This window comes from Pithys albifrons, chromosome 1 (assembly GCF_047495875.1).
Source record: "Pithys albifrons albifrons isolate INPA30051 chromosome 1, PitAlb_v1, whole genome shotgun sequence".
Lineage (NCBI taxonomy): Eukaryota > Metazoa > Chordata > Aves > Passeriformes > Thamnophilidae > Pithys > Pithys albifrons.
In genome coordinates, this window is record NC_092458.1 from 22,624,562 (window position 1) to 22,651,335 (window position 26,774).

Sequence of the window (26,774 nt, forward strand, 5' to 3'; positions counted from 1 at the left end):
TCAACAAAAACTTACAGTAAAAGGAAAGAAGTTGCCTATACTGTAATCCTGGACTTGGTAACACTAGGTGTTCTGCATCAAATTTTTGCTTTTTAAGTCCATTCTGTTCCAAACCTGAAGCTGAAAATAAAGCCTTCTTTGACAGTAAGAAATTTTCTGGTTTTAATAAACTAAAAAGATTAAAGTTTGCAGAGTTATCTGTACTAGGACACATTTTCATACTCCCATGAACAAGAAGGAGATTCAGTTATGACCTTCTTATCTGAGGGTATTCCATATGAGAAGAAAATATAACCAGGCATGAGGTCAAAGCAAGGGGAAAAAAGTGGATATTTCTTGTTATAACAAAGCAGTCTACTTTGTCAATAGCTTAAGGGAATGCTATTAGTGTCCAAAACACCACCCTAAATTTTAAAATCTTATTTCTATCTGAAGATTACAGAATCACAGGATATGCCAAGTTGGAAGGGACCCAAAAGGATCACAGAATCCAGCTCCCAGCTCTGCACAGAACCATCCCCAAGAGTCACACCATGTGCCCAAGAGCACTAATAGCAGGAACAGCATAGCCTTTTGTACCTGAAAGATTTAAAATGTCCCCTTCTTCTGAGATTGATTTATATATATATAAAATATATCAAAATTGCACATGAGTATATATCACTGTATTTATTTCCCATAACACTGCATTTTTTAATGCTGTATTCACATAAATCTCAAAAGAGCCTTTAATGAGGCATCCACACTGAGGAAAACAAAAATTTCATGGTTTGGGTATCACTATTAATCAAAAAGGAATAAGTGGCAAAAATAAAGTTAACAAAAGCGTAGCGTTATACTTTCTAGTTGCATAATACACGTTATACTTTCTAGTCAAATAATAGACAAGGCATTTATGTTTGATTAACCCCATTAGAAATGTGAAGTAAACCTGAAAGGCATTCAGCTATTCACAATAAAAACTTTCTGTTATTTGTACAACTATTTATAGAAAGAGTACAGGTACATTTAGTTTCATGCAAAATTCCCCACACAGAACTCTCACACTTATAAAAACTTCCCTCAGTTCCCTAGACCATATCATTACTCAACTGAAAAAGTTCAAAAAACACAGACAGACTTCCAGACTGTAAAATCATGTACCTTCTGAAAGGAAAAAGAGTTGCAGGCATGCAGATCATCCGGATAGAGTATCAGTATTTTCAGACTGTTCAGCCAGTGTTAGCTGAGTGTGAGGACTTGAGTGTCACTGGCATATGGTACCTCACTTGTTTCCAGAACTTAGAATTGGGTGATTGTGGGAGCACAGTGTGCTGCTCTTTCCATTTGATGGTACCTTGCTGATTAATAATGAACCTAAGAGATTCCTGAAGCTTCCCATAAGTCCCAATTGTCTCCATTTCCAGAAGGATCACCTTTGTGTCATTTTGAATGAGGGCATTGTATAAAGCAATGTGTTGATCATAAGCCTGCTCTTTACAATTAATTAGCTGGCATGTTAGAAGGATGATCAGCCGTCTGCTCTTCTGCATCTTCTTCTCAATTTCACTGACTGTATCTAGGAATGTACAAGAAAATTATGAGACTCCAATATTTCTTTTAGAACTCTATTGTGTTTGGGCACTTTATTTTTGTTGCTTTTTAACTGGAAATAACTTCTGTCTCACTTCAGTCTGGTACAGTTTATTTATTAGAAGACTTCAGCTTCCAAAAAGAAAAAAAAAACCACAAAACCCACAAAAAGAAAAAAAATCAACCAACCAAAAGAGAGGGGGGGAAGAGAAAAGCAAAACAAACAAAACCCCAAAACACAAAACCTTCCTTTTAAATGCTTTCTTTGGTTGAAATATTAATATTTTCACTGCTCTTAAGAATAATTAGGAGTTTCTGGTCCTGTGCCCTACAGTCAAGTTCTATAGATCTGGATTGCATCAAGTTTGTGCTTGATCAATGGTATCCATGTAAGGAATTATGTCTTATCAAGTTTAGTCCTTCACATATTGATCTTGTAATACTTACCCATGAAAACTAGTGATTTGGAGACTTTTGGGTGATTTGCTTTTAAGAGGCTCATTTACAGGCAGGTGGAGTGTTAATTCTTCTGATTTATAGCATGCTAATTTATACACTAATCTGTGCATTGGGTTGGCATTCACCCTTCAGAGGTGGATCCAGACTTGCAGGGCATTTTTATGTCAGCACAACTGAAGGTGTTTAAATTTCCCACTACCATATTAGGCAGACCTGATCAATGGAACTGTGACTGTGATGTTGAAGATGTTGAACCTAGGAAACTCAAGAGCCAGCATGCTACAGGAGAAACTCCTGGACCAGCTTGGTAAGCTCTACATGAAGACTCCAGGAGCTGCTTTTCCTGATGACCTACTGGGATGTCTGTAGGAGGAAGACTGCAAATGAATGCCTGTCCAGTGAAACTCTTATCTCCATTATAAGAGACTCCTGTGGTCTGTAGAATGAAAGTTGGTGTTGTTTTGGTGACAGCATGTGATTCTGGGCCAAAATAAAGGAAGTGGAAGCCCAGATGAAGAAATTCAATGTAGCAATTATTTAACAAATCAAGCCATGCAGATGTCATTCCTCTTTGCCTTTGCTGGGGGCTGCCAGCCCACTTCAAGGGTCTTCTCAGTCTCAGAGATGCCAGCTGGTTTCAGTTCCCAACTTTTTCAGGAAGAGAACTGTTTCAGTGACTTCTCCATTGTTTTTCTGGTCCCTGGGAGTGTTTTGAAAAACACTTTGCCTTTCTATGATGTTCAACAAACTCCTTTCATTTTCTTCTTTTTCATTAAATTTTCCTGATGTTAGGAGAAGAGATATCTTGGGAGGTGAGAAAAGTGAAGCTAAGCAGCTACTGTCAAATGTTTAGCTCCCATAAAAATAACAATAATTAAAAAAAAAAACACAACACCAAGAAAACAAACCCTTTCTCAGTTTTGAAATGCAGTCCATTTTGCTCAGGACTGAAAGACTATGGAACTGGGGAGATATTCACTTCCACTTTTGGATGCCATACTTGTGGCGAAAGGAGAGATGGGACTACATGATACAAATACTTTAACCAAGGGATTCATTGCAGCCTGTTCTACGAATTTTAGAAGTTTATATGAGTTCAGAAACTGACAGAAACTGTTGCGAGAGAAAAATGTATCAGAACTATTACACAAAAAAAAATCAAGTATCTGAAGTCCAGCTAGGAGAGTACCTTAGTGGAAGTATAATGTAAGCTTCCCTGGTACTCAAATTCTTTTCCAGTCCTTTGCCCATGGCCACTTCTGAAGACAGCTTGGCTACACAGAACATTGCTCCAGTGAAGTACTGTCATTCCTCTGTTATTTTCTCATGGTTTTGTGCATTCCAGATACAGTGGCTCCAGCAGTGTTTTGCTAGATTCTGCAGCAAGGAATGCAGTTGACAGGAAAAAGAGACCATGAGAAGAATGGAGTCGAGGTAATGTTGATGAAAACTCTTGGTTTGTTGGGTAGTATTTGCATTTACAACTCTTCAGGTCACTGTTAGGATGTAGAAAATGCCATTAATCAGTAAGACCAGGAAACAAAAATAATGCTAGTTTAGGGGAGCATAATAGGAATCCAACAGCTATGTAGTGCTGTTTATCACTTGAATTATTCTGTATAACTACTTTTTACTGGAAAAAATTAAGTTTCAAGTAACAAAGCTTTACTCTGAAACCAAGAGTCATAGCATTTCTTGAAAAAATAATTTCCTTTTATATCCTCACTGCAATTATTTTTTTGTTTTCCTAGAAATACATGGAGTTTCACAGTGAAAAATATTAAAAACTATGATATGTGTTTAGGAAGAATCACAATAGCTCAAAGAGGCATTTCCTGTTTAACTTTGCTTCCAATATTTTAATTGTAAGGTTTTGGATTTGGAATCCTGCTAATGAAAGGCTCAAGATCAAAAGACAAACAAGAGTGGGGAGCATAAGTCCACCTGCCTGCAAGAAGAGAACTTTTAAGTGCTCCCAGTGGCAGGTAGATTTGGAACAGCTTTTCTCCTCAAGTGAAAGCACTTTTTGGGCATCAAAGTGAATAAGAAAGAGAAAAGGTAAAGGCTAGGAAAGCAGTGAGAACAGAAAAAGAACAATGGTAAAAACCTGGCATTTTTAGATATTTTATTAAATCAGACCAAACAAGTCAAACAAAAGTTGTTCACTGTCCTGGGCTGGCTTGATGAGTCTTCTATCTGTCACTCCTGGGCTACAGGCTTCCATTCATGTCTTCATAAGGCATGTGTTTGTTTTCATCCAGTTTCTTAAAGGCCTTGTTAGTTCCACAGTCTTCCCCTCAATTGCATGCCATGCACAGTTTTCTTCAGGATTTCCATCCATAAACCACAGTTTGAGAGTGGTTAGATCAAAATAAACGGAACAAAATATTGTCCCTGACAGCCTGAAGAGGTGGTGTAAGTTTTTATCATTGACAGTTCTGTGACCTACTGTTACCTCCTTGTGCTGGATCCAAGAATGATCTGGCTCAGCAACTTTTGCAGCTTTTTTTGACCTTTGTTTTACAGTGTTTTTTCCTAAGGCCAGGCAGACCTATCACAATTTGCCAGAAGAGAAGAACATCAGAGGTGCCAGTCTCAGCTCAGGGCAGATGAATGACACCTGGCCCAAGGCAGATGATTTCAGAAATGTGTAACAGAAAATGTGCCAGCTTAGGCTTCCTGCTTGCTTACTGACAGGGAGAGATCTGGTCCACAGAATAACCAGAGTACAAGAAAGAGATAAGTCAGCTCTGGAGGACAGCAGATAGCAACTAGATGAGAACAGTCACAGAAGATAGTGTAAAGGTGTCCATATAGAAATTAGCACAGATTAATTAATGTGATTTAATTCTATAAGACAAGAAAGCAGAAATAAAGCATACTGTCTCCTGAATCAGTGCTGGGAATTGTGTGAAGGAAAGTAGGTCACCTCAGTGAAGAGAAGCTGAACTTCCTGTGACTCTAACACACTCATAACATATTGAAAACCACTGAGTGATTACAGCGAAGGTATTTCCTCAACTTAGTTTGTGGTCTTCTCCTCCTCCTTGTCTTGAAGACAGCCAATCCTACTCACACATGGTTTCATTGCAGCTTTGCACTGACAGTGGCTGTGCAGTTACAATATCCAAAGAGCAGATGTATGATTCACAGACTCACACTTGGGGTCACCTTCCCTGCACATTTCAAGATGAGAGACAATCTGTGCCCCTTCCTTGTACCTTGCTTTTCTTAGCACACTGGCAAGCACAGAGCGCCCTTGGGTCACCTTGCCTGAAAGAGCAGATGCCCCCAGATGCTGAAGAGATGAGCATCAAGCTCAGGAAGGTAAAGTGACCTCCCAGACACCTAAAAGGGACTAGAACCACAGTTTGCTCAAGCTTGACAAGTAATTCACTTCATTATCAGATCTGAAACTTACCTTCTCCAGGATATATATCCCTCCCATAAATACACAATTTATAGCCACATTTATCTTCTAGAATATCTAGCATGACTTGATAAACAAAGTATTCCACAAAATTAGCTTCATTGGTATGGTTTTTGGGGTAGATAACATATGCATCATATATCTTCCCATCTGTAAGGCAAAACAAGAGGAAAATGTGTTGTGTTAGCATGAATTAGAGCTGTCTATTGCAAAAAGTAGAAGAGAAATAAAAATATCAGTCTTTGAAATAGATCTAAGAGTACCCCAAAGTACATAGACTAAGATTTCAATTGATGGATGCATATTAGCTTGAAATAGAGATGAAGCTCTGCAGTTGTTATTTCAGTGATACAGTAGCCTGTTAATAGACTTTGTCTCTCAGGACTTAAATTCTTCCATCATGAAGAAATTACACATCATTACCACAACCATATCATATTTCTAAGTGAAAAGATCCATTACTTAAGAAGTACAGTCAGAACCAAGTACCAAGTTAAGTATTTATCTAGCTCCTTGTTTCATTTCTCTCAAATGTGTTTTCCATTACAGCATTTTTATTCTAATCTCAAATGTTTAATTTCTTTCTTTCCAGTGGAGTTGAATATATCCTTTCTTTTGTTGCTATCTTAGGTTCTTTGTCAAACCATCCTATCAATAAATCCTATGAGGAGGAGCTGAGGAAGCTGGGGTTGTTTAGCCTGGAGAGGAGGAGGCTCAGGTGTGACCTTGTGCTCTCTACATCTACCTGAAAGGAGATTGTACACAGGTGGAGATAGACCTCTTTTCCCAGGTAATCACCAACAGGACAAGAGGTTTAAGCTGTGCCAGCAAAAGTTTAGGTTGCACATTAGGAAGAATTTCTTCACAGGAGAGGTGACTAGGCATTAGAATGGACTGCCCAGGGAGGTGGTGGACTCACTGTCCCTGGAAGTGTTTCAGGAAAGAATGTGGCACTTAGTGCCATGATCTAGTTGACATAGTGGTGTTAGGTCATAGGTTGGACTCAATAATCTCAGAGGTCTTTTTCAACCTAATTGATTCTGTGATTCTGTAATAACAATGCAATTGCATTTCCAGAGTCTGGTTCATTCCATCCTAAAATAAACTTAAACGGACACTGCCCTAAAAAGCACACTTCTTTCCTCTTTAAAGAGAATATAAGTAACTAGATCAGCTGCAGATATCTACCACTCAGACATCTGTGGTAAGAGTCATCTTCAGATTTCAAAAATGGTAATTTACGTGTCTACATAAAAAGTAGGTGTCTAAACTTCTTCCACAAGCAATGGAGAACTGGCCATTGCAGTGAGAGAATTCTAGAGTAATTCAGATTGCTCTCATGTAAATGTCAGAGGCCCGGCTGAGTTGCCTAAACATAGCCATCTAGTGAAACTTCCTACAGCATCCAGCCTGCTCTCCAGACCCTGCTCCAAAAGTCTACAAGATCTGGCAGATCTGTGTTATGTGTCCATGGTTTTCATCATCCCAAATGATTCTACTTGCCCATGTTTAGACCTCAGATTCAAGAACTCAGTGTCGGCTTAGCTCTGATGATTTTATCAATAAGGAGCTGGATTTAGTCTCTTAAAAACACATCACATCAGGCACTGCCTGCCCTTCAGCTACCTCTACAGAGGGGTTTGGTTCTCACTTAAGTCCTAAGACAGCTCCAACTGCACTATCTGCTTATAGTAAACTGAAACCAGCCCAAGTCTCCAGGTTTCTTATCCATGATAGAAGCTTCCATGTGTGCACCTTTGTTGCATGCAATTAAATTTAGATGTCTTGATCTTGAGCTGAAGTCCACCCATAAAATTAGGTGGGATCTATTCCACCCAGAAAAGTCTCCCACAATATTGGCATCTTCTTTTTGGCCTACAAAAACTGTATTGCTCTAGCACATGCCTTTAATACATCAGCCAGAAAGGTTGTTCCTTTGTTTAGGGACCACATAACAAATACAGTTAATACCACTGTAAATTGGATTTTCAATGTCATGAAATGTTTTCTGGCAATACTTTCATCAAAAAAACTATGAAACCAGGACTGAATCCCTCGTTTCTGTAACATACCAATATAGAACCCAGGAAACAAGGGAATGCAAAGTACTTCCAGAGCTATGTATGACTTCTCTCAACTAAAGGCATAAGAAAGCAATGAATCAGATTAAAGTGTCATTCGAGTTAGTAAGCAACTATCAAATAAATTAATGTCCTTATGATTTGCCCTTTTGCTTTTTTAAAACTTTCTTTCTCAAATCTTACTTACCATCTTTGATGGAGTAGGGCTGAAATATCTCCCGATACAACAGAACGATATCAACTCGGAAGGACTGATAAAGTATAACCGAGACTGCTATTGCAACTAGCAGAACTAGAGATCCTGTGATCAAGAGGACGTTAGGAAGAGCCACTGCAAAGTAGAGGGAAGTGTTGTTAGCTGTAGAGAAGCTAGTCCATGAACTGAAGATTTAGCCTCTCATATTCTTACTTCTGTTTCAGCTTTAAGGAGCTCAAAACAGAGACAATAAAGCTTTTTCCTTCCCCAGTTTGTGTAGCCAACACAGAGACCCCTAAACTAGAAGCATATTAAGCGGTAGATAATTAATATTTGCTTTGTGGAATCCAGACCTACTTATACTAAATACCCCAGTTGACAATGAAGTTTAAGTATTTTGTAACTTTGTCAAAGTATTAATAACACAACCATGAACAATATTCAAACATTTTGTAAGATATTTTAGCCTACACATGAAAACCATTAAGCATCCACAAACAGACAAGTGGAGGCTTCAGTCATGATTGCACAAACAGGATACAAGGAAGCCTGTGCATGCAATGAAATCTGCAATATAAGAACTAAGTACATAAAAGAAGCAGGAAAACAGAACGTGTCCTGGTCATAAAAATAAAATAAAGTCTGCTGAACTCAGACGATGTTCTCTCCTGCCTTTTACTTTGAAGAGGGTCTAGGAGCATAAAATAACAATGATGAGTAAGAAAAAATGGGAAAGGAGCCACCCACTTTAGTTCCAGCTTCCTTTATGAAAGAGCTCTTGAATCTCACCACCTTCACCTCAGAGATGAAGACTTATCAATAGTAGATTCAGACTAGATATAAGGAAAACATTTTTTACATATAGCATGGTAAAACATTGGAACAGGTTGCCCAGAGGAACTGTGGATAGCCCATGCCTGGAAGTGTTCAGGACCAGACTGGATGGGGCACTGAGAAACAGGGTCTAGAGGAAGGTGTTCTGCCCATGGCTGGGATGTTGGAACTAGACAACCTTTAAAAGTCCATTCCAAACCAAACCATTCTATGAATTTATGATTCTGTAAGGATGGCAATCACCAGCTCTGTGCTAGGCTAAGATATGATTGTGATTATCACTTAGAGAAAAGAGTTGTGTTTCTACCATAACCCAGACAAACACATTTCTGCAACAGTTCATTTTTCCTCATGTTCTGTGATTCATGGAGCAGAAGGCAATCTACATATGTGCGTCCTCCAGATAACATCTATTTCTGCTTTAGCAAGAGATGAGGGAAAGTAGAAGCAAGGTCATGTTGTACTCACTTCAAAAAGATAAAATCTTAATCCATAGACTATTACAGCCATAAAGCTGAAGAAGATACTCTTGACCTATGTCCTGGATGTACTGAATTCACCCAGGATTCAGTATTGAAAACACTATGAATTCCAGATGGCCAAGATTGAAATTAAAATATCAAAGGCTTTCTGCGGCAATTACACAAAAAGTATTCATTTTTCCCTTGCAGGGAAGATTAATGACAATTTTTCCATTGTAAAAATCTGCTCCTAAGCAAATCAAAGATACCAAAGGTCTTCTCCACTTAATTGTAATAACTCATAATCCTATAGTTGTAATGACATAACTGCTTTGGGGACTTGGTGATTCAGATCAGTGGAATAACTTGGAATAAAATATATACTCCAGGGACATTGGATTAGGTGATGAACTTTTACCCCCAAAGAAATGCGCATGAAAACATCCAGACTGTACATCTCATCTGCATAAAAGGGCCTATCTATATTTTTATTTTGCTATGCCCTGAATTGGAGTATCCCTAGAAGCAAATATCTCTTCAGTATTACGATGACATTTGAAGTTTGCTGCAACTTCAGAATTATTTTAGCTGAGAGACATATTCTGTTGAACATTGACCACACACATTTAGATACAAGCATTTTTGCAACACAAACATATAGATCACCTTTGGCATCCTCGCTGTAAAGGTCTTTCACAGCATTTCAACTCATGGTGAGTGATTATATGTACTGGTAACAGCTCCACCAAGCTAAGCCTTATGTATTCAGAGCAGGGAACAGCCTTTCAGGGCTTTCTCTTCCTTGTCTCCAGAACACATAAAATATACATGGCTGCAGCAGGAGACCATTCAGCAAAACTGGAGGAGGTACATCTTACAGCAGGCTGAAGAGCCAGTCTCAATTTCCCCTACAGAAGAGGCAGCAAAACTGACTGGAAAATTCTGCAGATTGTATGCAGCCAGTAAGGGTGCTACCAAGTGAAGGCACTGACCGCCACCAAGGAGCAATTTGAGAGGTTTTGCTTGGACTTAGCACTACATGAATTAAGACAAAATATTTAGCAGTAAAAAGTCTCTTTTATTGCAATTTACAGGTTTCCTGGGCTTCTCTGTGAGATATTGATTAAGGCAGTATATTGAGTATTACTTACAGAGGCAACCTAAAAATATTAGTGCCAGAGAAATTCTGCTGAAAAGGTATAGAAATGAGGAATTTACAAGTACATTTTCTCTTTCCTCTAGTGGGATTTGAGGTAAATCTAACATGATTTTCACACTCCTCACATTTTTTTTCTTTGCCGTTTAAATGGAGAAGGAAACATCAGGCTTGTGACGAAGCTTACCTCACCAGAACTAGATCTGGGGAAAACACCTTTTGATAAGATTGAAATGAGCAAGAAAAAAACAACCTGTTCCTTTTATAGTGAAGTTTGGCCATTTTGTGTTTTTCAGAGTGTCACATGATGTCTATGTGGCACCATGTTCTTATGGATCAATTCCAATTTTATTTGATCCATTTTCCTGGTCAATACACATACACACAATGAGGAAACCGCTTTCACTACCTGGTAGGGATGACCCAAACATCAGAACTGTTTCTTATGGATTCATTTGTTGAATGACCATAAGAAACTGTTTATATTTGGGTTTTGTACTGATTAGACTAAGGCTGGAAAAGAAGTGATAAATTTCCTGTGCTTATGCAGCTCATAAAGCATCAGACAAGAATTCAACAGAGGCCTTCCTAGAAGAGCAGGTTCAATTCCCAGAAAGGTGGACTTAGCCTCTAACTTTCCTGGAATAAATCAGTTATCTTCAGCACAATGCAGATCAAGTGCCACAAGCCCCTGGACTTTGCTGCGTCATTTAGAAGCAGAGAGTTCATGAGTAGGCTGCTTTCTATTTATTTGTGTCCAAGAGCAATGAGAATACAGAACTGTTATCTCACAAGAACAATATTGGAGAGGCCAGAGAAAACAAGCCAGAAAGCAACTTTGGAAGGGTTTCCTGACAAACTCCAGATCAGTTTTATCTAACTTCTCTGGCTTCTAAGGTGGGTGCACTTCCAGACAGTAAAGGCAGGGATCTGAGTCTGGAATTCCTGTCCACATCAGTCTACCAAATATGAGTCTAAAGGTTAGGTTTGTCATTAAATATTTTTTGAGGAAGAACAGAGCTGAAGCTTTGGGCTGAACTTTATCTCTGCTCTGAATGACTGGAATTTCTGGTATTGTCCAGAGGAGAGGGTTTGTGTCAGAATGATTTGTGGTCCTCTGGGTATTTTATACTTCCTTATGAATAAGAACTGAAGAATGCTCAGGGAGAAATAAGATGCTTCCATACCAGAGACATGAAAAGCCACCTCCAGTTATTTAACAAGCCCTGAATCAAGATAACAAACTCAGAGTCAGTGTCAACTTATATATTAATGAAAAGGGAAGGACTTGAAAGGTGTTCAAACACACCATGTGTTCCCCACCAGGCAGGTTAAAAAGGATGCTGAAGTGATGTTCCTGTCCTTGCTGCTAGCAGGAGATAACACATTCACTGTTTCTCCAATTACTTGTCATTGCCTCTGTCTCAGAAGCTAACAGCTTCCCTCCCTCTGCCAGCAGAGATACTTTTGTGAACATCATCCACTGCAGTTATCAATGAGCTGAACTGTCATGAACAATGTAGCTGATTAATTTTCTTGTTCTTGAGAGGTGGCATATTTCAGCATAAGAGATACCAAGCAGCTGTGGAGGGCAACTGGGAGTACCCTGGCAGGAAGAGTTGCTGTCTCTTGCCAGACGTCTATCAAGACTAGCTTTGCCTTTGCCATGAAAGGTGGAAGAAAAGGGAATTAAAAGTGGTTGCAAATTCCTTAGCCTTAGTGACCAGAGGCACACTGATCCTGTTACACAGATGATTTCAGAGCACACAAGACATGTCTCATGGCAGAGAGAGAATGTAAAATCTGGTATGATCATCATCTCTGGCATTAAAAAGGGAGATATAGTACTGAAAGATCTGGAGGAAATGAGATATGAAGAGGTGTTATGAGCCATGAAATGTTTGTGGAGTCAGAAAATACCAAACAGTTTCAGGCAAAGAAGGAACAAAAAGGATGGAAAATAGTGTGGAAGTTTCATATTGTTCCATATTGACTAGTGGTGGTCAAAGTCTAGGCAGGGGTTGAATAAGAAAAAATGGAGAAATCATCCACAGCAGAAGGAGAAGCAATCTCTTAATGTAGCAGCATCAACAGCAGCTGAAATATGCAGGGACATTAGCACCTCTCAACGGAGGCAAGAACACAGCTGCAGAGACTGTCAGAATTTGTAGTCAAATTCTCATTAAATTACTCCAATAAAACAAAGAAATAATTTCCCTGATTTCTCTGTTTCTAGAGGAGATGACATGCGTAGTCTGGATACTAACAAATCACACCAAAAGTAGCTGACTGCATTGCATTACACCTGCTGACTGAGGTACTTGGGTAATGCAGCTCATTTCTCTTAGCAGCATTTATTTCCTTTTTATAAAGATAGATGAAAAGACACTTCAGACGGACACTTGAGATAGACACATTTTTCACAATACAGGACTTTCCTTCACACACACATATGAACATATACATGTGTGCACACCATATATCCTAAACTGGAAAATATACGTTTTTCACTGTGAAATGTCAAACAGCTTTGCCAATGACATCCATTCCTGGTAGTATTAAGGGAGCATTTTTGTTTTCTATGGAGACAAAATGAAGCAGTTCTCACCACTCTCGACTGTGAAAGAAGGTCATTCTTTTCTCATCACTCCTTTCTGGAAACTTTTATGCTTATGTGGATAACAATTGTTGCTGAAGCAAATTGTTAGGTTTAATTATAGTGATATTGTTAGCAGTGAACTAGGACTCAAAGTATTTGATTATGGATCAGAAAACTAAATTTAATTCCTCGTTCCGAAAGAAATATTTTCATATGGTGAGCTGAATCATTCTTTTAGCAGCTTTTTGTAAGACTGAGCAGGTAGGTACACAAAGGAGCTCTAATGCAATTGCTTACGGTATCTTTGCTTCCTCCCTGATCTATGCTGCCAAATACTGTTTATCCAGTTAAATACATGCCCCCCAAATGGACTAATTTGAGTAGTAAGTGGCAGCGTACCTATTCATCTCTTAATTCCTATCACAAATCTGTGTTATAAATAATGATAATGTAACTCATACTAAATGCCTTAAAAAAATCAGAACGGAAACACTAAGGAGCAATCACATATTTGGGAAAAAAACCCACAACATTTTTTCCCTATTAAACACCCAAACAAAACACACAAAAAAAAGGAGAGTGCAAAATTTTATTACACATTTACAAGATTAGATGCACAAGCAAATCCTACAGCATTTTAGTTATTCTAAGAAGCAAACTGTCACTGTTCTAGCATAAATATTGCTCAGCTGTGTGAGAAGTGAGTGAAGAAAACTAGAGCAGAGCACAGCTACTTCTGGAAGTAGCACTTCTTACAACAGCAGTGCTGAGGAGCAGAAGCAGACACCTTGTCAATAGCAGCAACAAGGAGGAAGGAACAGATATCCCCCCAAAAAAGGGCAGCAGCAGCAAAAGGGGGATCACAGTCAAGAGCTTTCACGAACATTTACTGAAGACCTATGGATAAAAAACAACATATGATTTGTCTACAACAGAAGTCAGTGAATCACTGAATGAATACAGAATATGTTACACTCTTTCCTTCATCTAGCCTGTAATACAGGACCAATAAAGGAGTTGTATTTCTGAACTAGAGTGAGCAGAAACTCTTACTCAGTTTCCTTCTCTCTCATTGCAAGTACACTCTCACACTGAAATACTTCAGTGCAGAGCTAGTGTGCTTCCAGCTTCCTGAGTGATGCTACACTAGCACTCACTTATCCAATCAAAACATCTCCTGCCACGTGCCTCTGAAAGGGGTAGTGTTACTCTGCTGTTATAATTCACCTACATGCCTTCTAACCTTGGCTATGGTAAGGAAACACATCTAGTTTTTGAAACCATGATCCTGTAGAAAGTTACAGACAGTCAAGAATACTGCAGGACATGAATCTGTGTACACCTTGTGATCACAATACATTTGATTTTACCCTTCTCACCATTCTCTTATAGAAAAATAATCCCTGTTTAAGGCCTTGACATTACTTCTTAAGGTCCTCAAGAAAAGAGGGCAGGTTTAATTAGTTATTAGGAAGAACTTCTGTACTCAGAGCATGGTGAGGCACTGAAACAGGTTGCCCAAAGAAGTTGTGGATGACCCATCCCTGGTGATGTTCAAGGTCAGGTTGGATGAAGTTTCAAGCAACTAGGTCTACTGAAAGGTGTCCCCGCCCATGGCAGGGAGGTTGAAATTAGATGGCCTTTAAAGTCCTTTTCAACCCAAACCATTCTATGATTCCTGATGGTTCACCATATCTGAAGGGTTAAGAATGGAAACCATTGACTGCGGCTTCTTGTGCCTTCACAGACAAAATAGCATTTTCTGCAAAAGGAATCGAACCTAGGGGTGCTGGCAATAGTGCTTGTGTATGTATGGCCAAACTTCGCGAACGAAGATTTGGGAAGGGCTCTCCCCATGTGGGTGTGCCCTACCAGCCTGCACAGTGGATTGTTTAGGTGAGGCACAGCATGTGCAGAACAGTGCTTATGGATCTGCCTATTCCTATCAAATAAAAGATTTCCCATAGGACCTAAGGATCATCCCAGTCCACACCATTTACTGCCCTGGGTTTTCCTTCTGTTTAAGGTTCTACTAGTACTATGAATTGAAAAATCAAAACCAAGGGAAAGCCTTTGAAGCGTAACTCACACCTCTGTGTGGCACAGAGGAAACACAGTGGCACTCACATAGAGATGATAAACAGGGACTTCAAAGAGTTTAGTCACACCAATTAACAGTCAGTCAAAAAATAAAGACCTGCAGTGGATTCAGTATGGAAAGGAAGGCAAATCAACTGGCAAACCAGCAGCTGAAAATCTTATTTTTAAAGTTTGCCTATTTTCTGCCATGGTTTCACACTAGAAACAACAGTTCGTCACAGTGGAGAAATGTTCTAGAAACAGTACATTCTTATCACAGGGCTGATATTGTCATGCTCTGTGCATTTTGTCTCTTGCTGTTACTGTTTGAATGATGCCCCCCATACACAACAGAATTTACTCCAAGGACTTCCAGCCATGAGGATTTTGCCACTGGTTTGAATGTGTGAGGAAGAAGCAGGTTGTTTTTTCTTCTTAACAGCAGAAACTTTCTTACTAACTGAAACAATAAGATAAACTCACCAACACGTTTCAAACTGAGCTCAAAATGTTAAAATCAAAATGAGAAATTCCTACCCTCAAACTGTGCTTTGAGTTGTAATGTCACTGTGACTCTTGTGTTGTGCATTGCGTTCAATGCTATACATGTGAAATTCGACTGCAGATCCTCCTTTTTTACTTCAGTTATATTCAAAGTGGTCTCTTCGTAGTATTCTTGCTCACGTCCTACAAAACTAACAGAGAGAGAAAGAGCTGGTACCATTGGTTTTAATGGCTAGGCACAGTTTGCCTAGAAAATTATTCTGTGTTATATGCACTTACAAATGTGTTTCTTCATGAAATCTTGTAAAATCACAATGTTTCACTGGGATATTGTCCACATCCCAACTGACAGCAGCCAGTGGCTGTTTCTTAATCCCCAGGAGGGCCTGACATTTCAGAGATAAAGCAGCACCTAATCAAGATACCGAGAGATGTAAACATTCCTTGATGAAAAATGTACTTTTTATTTTCCTTGTAACATCTTTTCCTAGAAATCTTCATACAACTTGTGAGTTTTGTCTTAACAATTTTGACATATTTTTCTGGACTTCTGCTGACAAAATGATTCATAGAAAAGACTCAAACAGAAATAGTAAAAAGAAATTTTTAGCAAAAGATCTAATAAGACACCAAAGATTACAAAAGGAATTATTTATATTTATTATGATGAAGACAATGTACACTTTACTTGTAATGCATAACGCATGTAATTGCCTATTGAGAAATATGGAAATTGTATGCTAGTTTACACACAAATGTACAGAAAAACTAACATAATTAAATTTCAGTACATATTATTTTGCATAAGTCTTGTGTGCAGAGTTTTATCTTGGATTTTATTCAAACTGAAAAAAAGTAAAGTAAAGCAGTTCAAGGAAAACTAAACAAGAACATTACTTATTCAGTATTCGTCATTAAGGAATATTTATTCCAAAGAGTCACCATTGCACTGAAAGAAGGTGTAACTAAAACATGTTAAATTGTTTCCTTGTAAATCTACATCTAAGCAGGGCTTAGATAAGATTACCAAATCTTATTATTATCTTTTTATTATTATGAGTTGGTATTAGAGAGCATGGAGAAATCCCTTCATTTTTGCAAGCAGGAAACAATAGTACAGTAAGTGGGTTTTATATGTAAAGTGAACTTGCTCTATTGCCAGATGACTTATTGTCCCAGATGGGTGGTCAGAGCCCACAGAGCACTAGACACTGACCATCTTACTAGAGAAATCTTGTTCTGGAGCACAGATCATCTAATTCACATCTAATAATATGATGAAACAACTAAGGGGAAGAGAAAAAAAGTAATGGGAATGCAAGTCAACATGGCAAGTCTCTGAGGCACACTATGTAGCACCTCAGAGAGGGCTGTGGGCCCCTGCAGTCCTTGCTACCAGAGCAGTGCTGCTGTAGGACAGCAGAAACAATGGAGTGGTAATTGCAATCCCTTCTCCCATTGGCCCAGCCTCACATCACTTGCCCTGGAAGACAGGCATCCTGGATTATGTATTTAGGGTTCAGATGGGTTCAGTCACTTGCTGGAGAGGTCCACCTTTCTCCACTGATTATACAAAAATCCCAGACAACTCTCAATCCTACCAGAAGCACCTTGCTCTGATGATGCAAGCTACCCAAGATGAATCTGAATCACTGAGAATATATCTCCATGCCTAAATGAAATGGAGGCAGGGAGCAAGCTCTACATTGTGGACTCTCCAACCAGCTGCTTTTTAAATTCACTCTTTGGTCCTGTCTTTCAGCCCTCCCAATATCTTCCTGGCAGATCAGACTGGTCTGATCAATGCCAGCCAACACAGACAAGAGAGAGGTAGTGCTCCTCAGCCTCAGGGCCAGCGACCAGTCCCTTGCCCTCCTTCACTCCTCAACATACACACTGTCTCCACATGAGGACTGAAAGTACCAAGAAGTAGGTCTAGTTGTAAGAATAGCCCATCCTTCATTTTTAAGGGATACCATCAAGCAGTTTCAAGGGATTTAGCTAAAGTCCTCTTTTGAAGTGGATGGAAGATGTCACCCCTTCAGCTGAGACATAATGATTCACTGTGTAACTAATTCTGGTCTATCCCAGTGAGAGTAGGTTATTTAAATCCCCTTAAACTACACTAATACCTAAAAGCCCCATCAGTTATATCTAACTTTACACAACTGTGCTTGGAGTGAATTAAATCTGGTCAATATTATGGTGTAAAACTATAATGAAAAATTAAAATCTTCTTGAAAATCCCCATGTTTTCTAGGCCATCACAAAATGTCAGTTTAAAAACAATTTAAAGTTTGTACTCACCAAGCTCCACTTCTATTACTTCTTTATTCTTTGGAAATAAGATTTGAGGAGGTAGAGGTGAGTGTTTTGCTTTAGAAATTAAAAAGGAAAAGAAAGCATATCTTAGAAACCTGTAAAAAAATCATTTTTAAGATAAGGTCTGTAATCTGTACAGTTAATATTTTATGATCAGAAAACATAATTGCAAACTAACAGTGTTTCACATGCCTGTTGGAATCATCTGGTTTTATTCCTATGACCAAATATTTCTGGGGAGTATGTACATGTTAATAGTTTCAGTATTTTCTGTCTATTTATTTAAATTTTACCTTTGTACATAAAGAGCAAGGAAAAAAATGGATTTCCGAAGTACTGATTTTGCTGCAGAGTGGAGGGGGGGAAAAAGGCAAATGAAGTTATAGGCTTTGTTTTCTCAGCTGCCTTTTGCAGAAACTGATTTGAGACCCTTGTTCCCAGACTGCCAGAAAAGCAATTCTCATTACCCATCCTAACTATTACTGTACTAGGTCCCAGCTCAAATCAACCTTTTGTCCAGCTCAGAATACTCAGAACAAACTCTGCTACCAAGATCGGGGCACAGCAGCAAAAACTACAAGCATGGCTCCTAGACTCCAAATCTACATTCTGCCCACAAGCTGGGTGCGTCCCCGCAGCAAATGAACAGTACCTACCTTTGCAAAAAAAACCCAACTAACCAAACAAAACAAAACCAAAACCAACCAAACAAAAACAAACAAACAAAAACCACACTAGCCAAACTCAAAACCTCAATCGCCCCCTAATAAAAGATCTTTCTGACTGTTTTTCTACTTATCTGATTGCAGAACTGAAGATGCATTTTGAAGTTTTGCACGTTGATGCAACCTCCTAGCGCTGGTGTCTGCGTGCTCTTCCCCTTACCACTATCCAAATACAAATCGTCCCTTAGGAGACTGCATTCTAGAGGCACCCCAAAGTCCACACACCTCAGTCATGTTGGCCATGTTCAAAATCACAAAGACACAGTAACCACTGAGCTCCACTCCTTTTCTCTCTGTATATACATCTTGTTGATTTTGTTTCATTCAAAACAAATCTAAAGGTTTTTTCAGACCTAATATCAAATAGGTGTTAGATAATCAAGATGGACCAAAAGGCATTGAGTCGTAGGCTACCAATACATCAGTGATCTAGTGATCACCAGATGATCCTCACTGGCTACAAATTTTAAAAGCAGAGCACTGTGGCATCCTCCTGAGGAGATCCTTCATTTCAGAAGTAAGTGCTACCAGACAGCTTTACCCCAACCACAGAACATAATCAGAGTCGCCAGAAACTTTTTAACAAAAAGCTGAATGTGACCAGGTCTGATTTTACCCCATCTTGCTCCATTTGGATCTCCATCCACAAATTTCTCCTTAAAAAGCTGATCTAAAGCTTTATGAAGAACATAAAACAAACCAACTGAAACTCCTTTTCTCTTTTATGTAAAATTGGAGTTTCCTTTGCTCTAAGTTGACATTGGCCTTTTATCTTAAAAAGATACATAATGACTATCTTACCCTCACTTATGAAAATTCTTGTTGCTGATACATTAAACACATTTCTTTTATGAGTATAAATAAATTGACAAGTGTAATAACCATCATCCTCCCTTGTGGGATTCTCAATATAAATATATTTTTCTCCCTTGAAGTATCTCTGTCCCTGAAGAGGTTTGCAGTCCTGGAAAAGAAAAATTTACTTGGTTGAAAATAGTTTTTCACAGAACTCTGATCTACACTGGCATTTTTAGGGTTTTATTTACCTTATACCACTGGACAATAGTAGCATTCTTGTAGTTATCAATAGTAGGGCAAACAATTTTTCCTCTTCCAGTGTCATTTGGGTAACGAATCTGACTTGGAAAACATACTCCTTGCTTGTATGAATGCACTTGCACACTCACGTTGAATGACTTTGTGCGATTTTTTGAACTTTAAAAATAAGATAGAGGTATGTCAATGATAGTCTTTTTATATAGAATATAGCAAATATTTGTAAAAAAAATGTGAGTCTTGTTCTACAAATCTGTGGATGATTATTTTATTTTTAGTCAGATTGATTTTAAAGATCTGTTATAAAAATCGCAATTGCAGGATGAAAACTTAGGAGAAGTTAGGAAAAAAAAGGCATCATTTCCCCACATAATAATTAGAATATGTTTCTTGCCAATCTTACACCTTTCACTTTTCAATGTGGCACTTACAGATGTGTTACACAAGTGTAGTTTCCAGAAGCCTCTCTAGAAGTTGGAAGAAACCAAAGAAATCTTTCTAAGGAAAATATTCGTGATCCCTCCTCTTCTGCAGGGATTATTTTGTTAGTATCCATGTGATACCAGGTGAATTTCACAGATGAACTCCATTTGGGACATTTTACAACTAAAGCTTCACCTTCCATTGCATCAACTGTAAATGAACAAAAGATTAAAATGTCAGATGAATTAAACTTTTGGCCCACTGAGACAGAAGAATTTGGCAATCCTGGATCAGTAGGCCAGTCATGTCCCTCTGCCTTTCTTTGGGCTTTCAGAGATGATACACAGCAAGTTCATTCTCACTAGTTTGTAGGGTTTTTTTCAATTTTGTTTACCATGAGCTATGGAATCTTTTGTTTCCAAAACCAGTTATTTGTGTGTGGGACTGAAACAAACACATGAATTCCTAGATTCTAAGCAAACACACACACTAAAAAACCGAGGATTTAATTGAAAAAATAGTGGTTTCTTATAATGAACTTCTTATGTACATTTTTAGTAATTCTTTAAACTGAGTATACTTCCATTTTTGAGTACTGAAACTGGTCTAGAGAAACTTGAAACAAGCAATTTTGACAAACATTTAAGTGCTCAGGCACCTGAACAGTGAACCGGCTACTGAAAACGGAAACTAATCTGAATGTTAAATTGCATTTTGAGAAGAGAAAAAAGAGAAAATGAGAAAGGATGGTGATGGGACAAGGATGGAGATTGGCAGAGGAATTACAGTAGATAAGGGAGCATGAAAGTGAGAGTATGCAACCAAATAGCTAACCAACATAGAGAGTATCTATCAAAAAATGGCACTTTGTGGGAGTGTTGCCACCACCTGGCTTTAGACACATAGGTGCACAAATCAGGTGGTGAGTCTCCCTATATGGTGAATACTTCTGCTCTCATCCTTTCCAAAGAATCAGTTCATCTTCACTGGTAATAGGTGTCATCTCACTTACTATTTCAGTTACTTAAATTAGCCACATTGGGTTTGAATACCCCCAATCCTATAATTTTAACAACATTCCCAACCAACAGCCTTGCAAGGACAGTGGGACATATCAGGGGTGTCAGAAAAGGCAGCATTGCCCCACTAAAGGTGAAACACACTGGAAATACAGCTTTCTTCAGGGGACTTTTGTGGGGTAGCGAAGACATGGAAAAAGAAGGGCCTCATCTAAACTCAATTGCATCAGGGAAAATTATTTTGGCAAACTCTTCAGCAAAATTTGGAATCTTAATAAATCTAATCTTAACATTCGTATTGTAAAATTTACAAAATGGAGCAATATTTAGAGATCGTTTCTTACAACATTTTTCCAATAAATAAGCATCTCAGCTAGAGAGTAGAAGTACATAAGAGCTCTATAACACTGTGTCACTACTCAGCATATACAGCTGAGTCTGCAGAGCTGACCCATCAAAAAGAGCTTACTATTCTGAACATCCTTCAAGTGCCAGGAAATGTTATTGTTACATTGCAGTTTTCACTTAACACCCATAAATCTGGGCCATTAGAGTGCATTTTCATTGAGCAGAGAAATTCGCGGTTCAGTAGGGTGCGTATGTATATGCCCTGTTCATTGAAATTTAAGCATACTCTTGGAGACTTCATCCACTGGGACCTGGAGCAACAGCTGCTCTCAAGTCCTTTCAAAAAGACCCTTTTCTTTCTGCTTGCAGAGATGCCAAGTGTCAGTAGTAGAACCTAGACTTGATGTCACAAAAATGGACAGTACTTGCTCTGTTCTAATATCCAAAGAAAACACATAAAACTAGTTTTTAAGTTGTGATTTGTGGCTTGAGATAAACTCACTAATTTTAGGTTTAAAAATAAAACTACCAATTTAGAAGCAGCCTACACATTTCTACAGAACAAACCTCATGAGAAAGTATTTTTAAAATGTGACTTACATGTTTCAGATGTTGTGGAAATGGAAAGGAAGGTACACAGGAAGATCAAATCTACGTATCCCATCATATTTCTAAACCAAAAGAAAAACATTGATATCTTAGATTATACTCTGAATGCATCAGTCATGATGTGTTGCGGTACATCTGCTAACAAAAACTGGTATCATGCAGTGATACACTGCATCATGTGAGCTGCTCCATACACTGTATGTGTCCGTGTGTGTGTGTGTAGCAGCAGTTTTGCAGCTCTAAGGTGATGTTCTTTTTTCTATCATCAGTGCGATAGCTGATGTTCCATTGAAACTGCTGTTATGACTTTAATAGATATTAAATTACTCTGCCATGATGGGCCTCAGGCAAAAGCCTCTTTTCACTTGGTTGCCTTTTTATTTTTTTAAGGAAGCTAAATGTACATTGACATTCTCTTCAAAGTACTGTGCAGAAAGATTATACCTCAACTTAGAAAAGCACAAATCCTGGGTTGGAAAATATATTCTCTGTCTTTGAATTAAGCTTACATCTAATCAAATGCTTAGGTGCACAATACCTGTTTGGCTTTCTATAGAAGTGGAGGTGTTTTCAGTGACAGCTCCTCTAGGAAAGTGTGTAGCAGTAATAACAAAACCAATGAGTACCATCAAAAATCCTAATCTGAAAGGGAACTGAAGAAATGGACTGGAAAGGTAGGTAAAGGAACATAGATTTTACTCCTATAGCAACAGTAGGGCAGATTCTGTGTTTCACTGATGCTTTCATTTGTGTGAAACTGATGTGCACCTTCTTGTAATTCACATCTCGTGGTGTGGCTCAAGAACTTTACAGCAAACCACTTTATTAGAAAAACTGATTGTTTGATTGTGAACATTATGTTCACCTAACCCAGGAATATCTCAGGAGACAGCAGGCATGCAATCCAGCTATACTACATAGCTTTAAGCATTCTGCTTACCATTAATAAGCCTTTCCCTTGAACTGCTATTCTGCAGATCACAGGGCAGGGGGTTCTATTATCAAGTATGAGTAAGAAGTGGTCCCACAGTACTGTGGATAGTTGACAAGCTTTCAGGAGAAATCAAGTTAGAAATTAATTATAATTTATCTTACAGATGGTGAGTCCAAGAGGAGTAGTGAAAAACAGGCAAGAAATGAAAGTACCATTGTCACACTTATGGCAAGGAAATTTTATTTCAGTGCCAAAGATTTCCATATTAAATAAAGATGGACAGACCTTATCAAGACCTACATTTTTGCCAAATCTGAAATTCAGAACAAACTCAATTTTAAGCTTTCAGAATATTACCAGCTTATTTTTTGCTTTTAGAAGGTTTAATAATATCCAGAAGGTTACTCTTAAATTCTGAAAAAAAATAACAAAACTTAGTGTTAGAAAAGTGTGAGAATTTCAGAGTAGGTATTATGCAGAGATATTTACAAATCACGGGAAAGATGAGGTTTAGATCAAAAAAAGCAGCATCTCAGCATTGAAGTCATAGCAAGGCTGATGCCTTGTTGTCCCTAGTTTAGCAGGCAGGACCAGTTTATCACTGTGTGGTTGTGACCAAATCTAATGTATTCTACACCCACTATGTAATTTCCCATTAACTATTAACAATGGACCATTTGCAGCAGCTGCCCAGGGCACACCCATCCCCTCAGGATGTAAGCTGAATGTTAAAGAAGCCTGTGAGATAAGAGCTGTGATAACTCCCTTCCAGGAAGTCGTTAGCACCTCCACACCCAGCCTGAGGGGTCATGTCTGCCAATGGGCCGTCAACAGTTCCAAAAATACCCCATGACTCACAGAGTCAGATCACCCATTGTGGAACTCCCTGCACTGGGGGAGGTAGTGGCATTCCCACCTGAACCTGAAGGTATATAATCTTGTGGTTTGGAGACCTCTGGAACCAGTCATCAGATCCAGAGGAGGACCAGAACCTTGACAGGACTGTGACCACCACTCTTGACCACACTGTGACTGTCATCTGCACCAACAGTTTTTTCACTTCCTTTCACTTTGGACTCAGAAGAACCACGTGGCGCTCATCACAGGGGCTAACGAACACCATTCTGTTTGTGCCCCAGGGTGCTGGGCTATGCTTCTGGGGTTTGTGGGTTAAAACCAATTTCTCTTTGTGTCATTGCATTTATTGTAATATTTTTATTAAATTGTAACTCTGACTTATAATCTCTCTTGAGCTGGGTTCATTTCTCCTGCTGGTTACCTTTAAACCAGCACACCTGTCTTTTACAGAAAGTGAGTGACCAGCCAGAAGCTTCAAGAAACAATGCGTGAGAGGAGCTACTCACTTTCAATAGAGCTGGACAAAAGCACCACGTACAAGTGCAAGTTTATTGAGTTCTTTAATTCCAAGGAAACCTTAGGCCAAGTGAATAGATTTTTAGAGGATACTTTTGAACACAACAAACATCAAGAGTTTTGCCCTGGAAGAAATGAACAAGCTGGTCCAGAACAGGGTTCATGAGTGACCTGAGATAAGACAAACCCTCAGGAGAGAAAGATATGTTGCAAAACAGCACACAGCAAATTTCACAGCATCAGCACAGCAAAGCACTTGTCTTTGTTCATCCTTTAGAGCATAAGGCTGGTTCCTGAAACTATTTCTAACACTACCACAGACCAAAAATACACAGAGTATTCCTTCTCTGCTGAGACTCTTTTCCCAGCAAGTGTTGGATTCTGTTCCAGGAACATATTTGTCCCCAACAAGGTATACCTGCAGTTATACCAACTGCCCTACTATTTCTTAGAGCTATTTTGTTTAAGCAAGTGATACCTCAGCAAGAAGACAAAAAGCAAAACAAAGAAAAATCAGTTTAATAGACTAAGTTTGGAGACTGTCTGAAATCAGGTTCTTTCTCATTTGATATTTTATTTCTATGTGTCTATTGTGTATTAGAGAAATACTATTAGCAGAGATACTGGCAAGTCCTTTATTGCAGCCCTAGAAATGGGAGTCTGGTGTTTAACAGAAAGCTGTGAGAAGTGCTGTGTCCCTTTTTGAGATACAGCTTTGTCCAGGGAATGAACCAATTATTTGCTCTCGAAAACTTTTCTAACAAGTGCCAGAATGATTCAGGAGTAAGACATTTATAATTTCCTATCTCCATACTTGCCAGTTGGTGTAGTTAGTCTTCTGTTTATTGAAAAAATATGTCTTTGAGAGACTTTACACATACTGGGCTATGAGTCTACATCAAAATATTTGATAATTGCTTTATTGATTTTCCCTCCATTTTTAAGTTGCTGTGTACTGAAAGCAGTTTAAGTAGAATGTAGAGTTTGTTTGTATGAACATGGACAATATATGAGTCTCTAATTAAAGAGGAATGTTCCCTGAAAATACAAAGAGCTCAGGCAATTAAAAGAACAATGTTATTCTGTTTGCATTTTCCAAAGTCCTTAGCAAATACCAAATTGCCTCTGTACAAACCAAAGCTGAGGTTGCAGTTCCAGACAGAAAAGATCAAGGGAAGGACTGGTTTTATCGTGTCTTACAGCTTGTGGCATTACCCTGCACAGAGCAAAATTAAAGCATCCATACGTCCATGATCCTTAGGTCAAATGAAATAGTATTCTGAGTCACAAGACAAAGACAGTAAGACACCTCATGTCCCACAGTCAGAAGAAGTTCCTGTAGTTAGAAGCTCTAGGAAACAAAAGCTATAATTTCTGGAAATAATTATGCACTTTCTTTCTGCTTTTCCAGATTTATTTAGAACTTTTGTCTTATTGCATTCATCTAAAATAAAACCTGCATAACAGACTTTTGGGTCCTCAGTATACCATAAATTTAGATTGCCAATATTCAAAAAAGATAAGGAGATATTTTCCATAAATCTCTTTCTTCCTATAGCTCAGAATAAAAATTTCACTGTGATGCTGCAAAAGAACTAGATCCAAAATTTGGGATAACTATCTGAGTATATCAAAGCCTAGCTCCTAGTGATCCAATATCAAAGGAAGGTGAAAGAACTGGGAACCCACCCTGTATGTTGCAGAAGCAGTACTCTGCAAGGCTTAATTCATTGCTTCTCCAAAGGTAGTTGTCTTAGTAACATATATCTGATTTTCTTTCCAAAATTGTATTTGACAACAAAATGTTTATATCACTGTTTTAAAAAGTGACTAATATTAAAAAGGCACCATATTTTGCATGCTAACAAAATTTAGAAATGTTACTGCAATTTCTGCTTTAAAAAGTTTAGCAGACTTTACAATACAAACATATGGTGAAAGAGCAGTTGTGTGAGATTTGTTTACTAAAACATAGAGCCCATATAACATTTAACAGTTATTTTCATTCTTTCATGTAAACAGAAAATCCATTCTGACTGAAAACAGGGTATCAAAATAGCAACAGTAAAACTGAACTTATTCCAGCATTCACAAGAGTCAACAACTACACTAGTTACAGATGTAAGAGTAAAATTTAGGAATTTCAATATTAAAGTGTGAAAATGTTAGATTTGATATACACATTCTTACAAAATATTTTGAAGAAATAAAGTACATAAATGTATCAAACTCTGATAAATCAATTGCTCAGTAAAGATTTTCTATGTCTTTCACTAATGAGAAAAACTATGGCAGAAAGCTAAGGGCAAATCCATTTCTAAATACATTTCACTTTAAGGTAAATCTTTATGTTGGTCCCAACATTGTCTATCATAGAAGCATGTCCACTATTTTAATCTAATATGATTTCTTGAGATAAAGGAGCACATAAGTGAACTGAAATGAACTTTCTTATTAAATACTTCAATTATTTTTGATAAATGATAATATAAAAATTTGACCTACCATCTGGAAAATTCAGAAAGCAGAGAAGTGGCTTGTTCTCTGTGACTGGGTCTTTTGCACCGATTTCTCTGCTTAGCTTGTACCAGAT

At 38.3% G+C, this 26,774-nt stretch overlaps 1 protein-coding gene across 2 annotated transcripts; it reads right to left on the reverse strand.

Annotated features, from left to right (window-relative positions):
• IL1RL1 (interleukin 1 receptor like 1) lies at positions 1–26,774 on the reverse strand. Of its 2 annotated transcripts, XM_071569971.1 has the most exons (11): positions 26,687–26,774; positions 21,865–21,935; positions 19,906–20,107; positions 19,465–19,633; positions 19,220–19,382; positions 17,679–17,747; positions 15,651–15,783; positions 15,405–15,562; positions 7,730–7,873; positions 5,453–5,611; positions 1–1,558 (listed from the first exon to the last, which is right to left on the reverse strand). In XM_071569971.1, the coding sequence occupies exons 2-11, from the start codon at positions 21,929–21,931 to the stop codon at positions 1,212–1,214; spliced, it is 1,611 nt and encodes a 536-aa protein (XP_071426072.1). In that variant the 5' UTR covers positions 21,932–21,935; positions 26,687–26,774; the 3' UTR covers positions 1–1,211. The 2 variants fall into 2 exon arrangements, with proteins under 2 accessions (XP_071426072.1, XP_071426083.1); XM_071569982.1 differs by lacking the exons at positions 1–1,558; positions 5,453–5,611; positions 7,730–7,873 and adding an exon at positions 13,457–13,685.

What these genes read in the sequence shown, in the direction of transcription:
- IL1RL1 (XM_071569971.1), bottom strand. Translation starts at nt 21,931, where the DNA reads ATGATGGGATACGTAGATTTGATCTTCCTGTGTACCTTCCTTTCCATT. An exon ending in AGTAATAGAAGTGGAGCTTG is followed by an intron (nt 15,784 to 17,678) that starts GTGAGTACAAAC and finishes TATCTTGATTAG; the next exon opens with GTGCTGCTTTATCTCTGAAA. An exon ending in ACTCAAAGCACAGTTTGAGG is followed by an intron (nt 7,874 to 15,404) that starts GTAGGAATTTCT and finishes TCTACTTTGCAG; the next exon opens with TGGCTCTTCCTAACGTCCTC.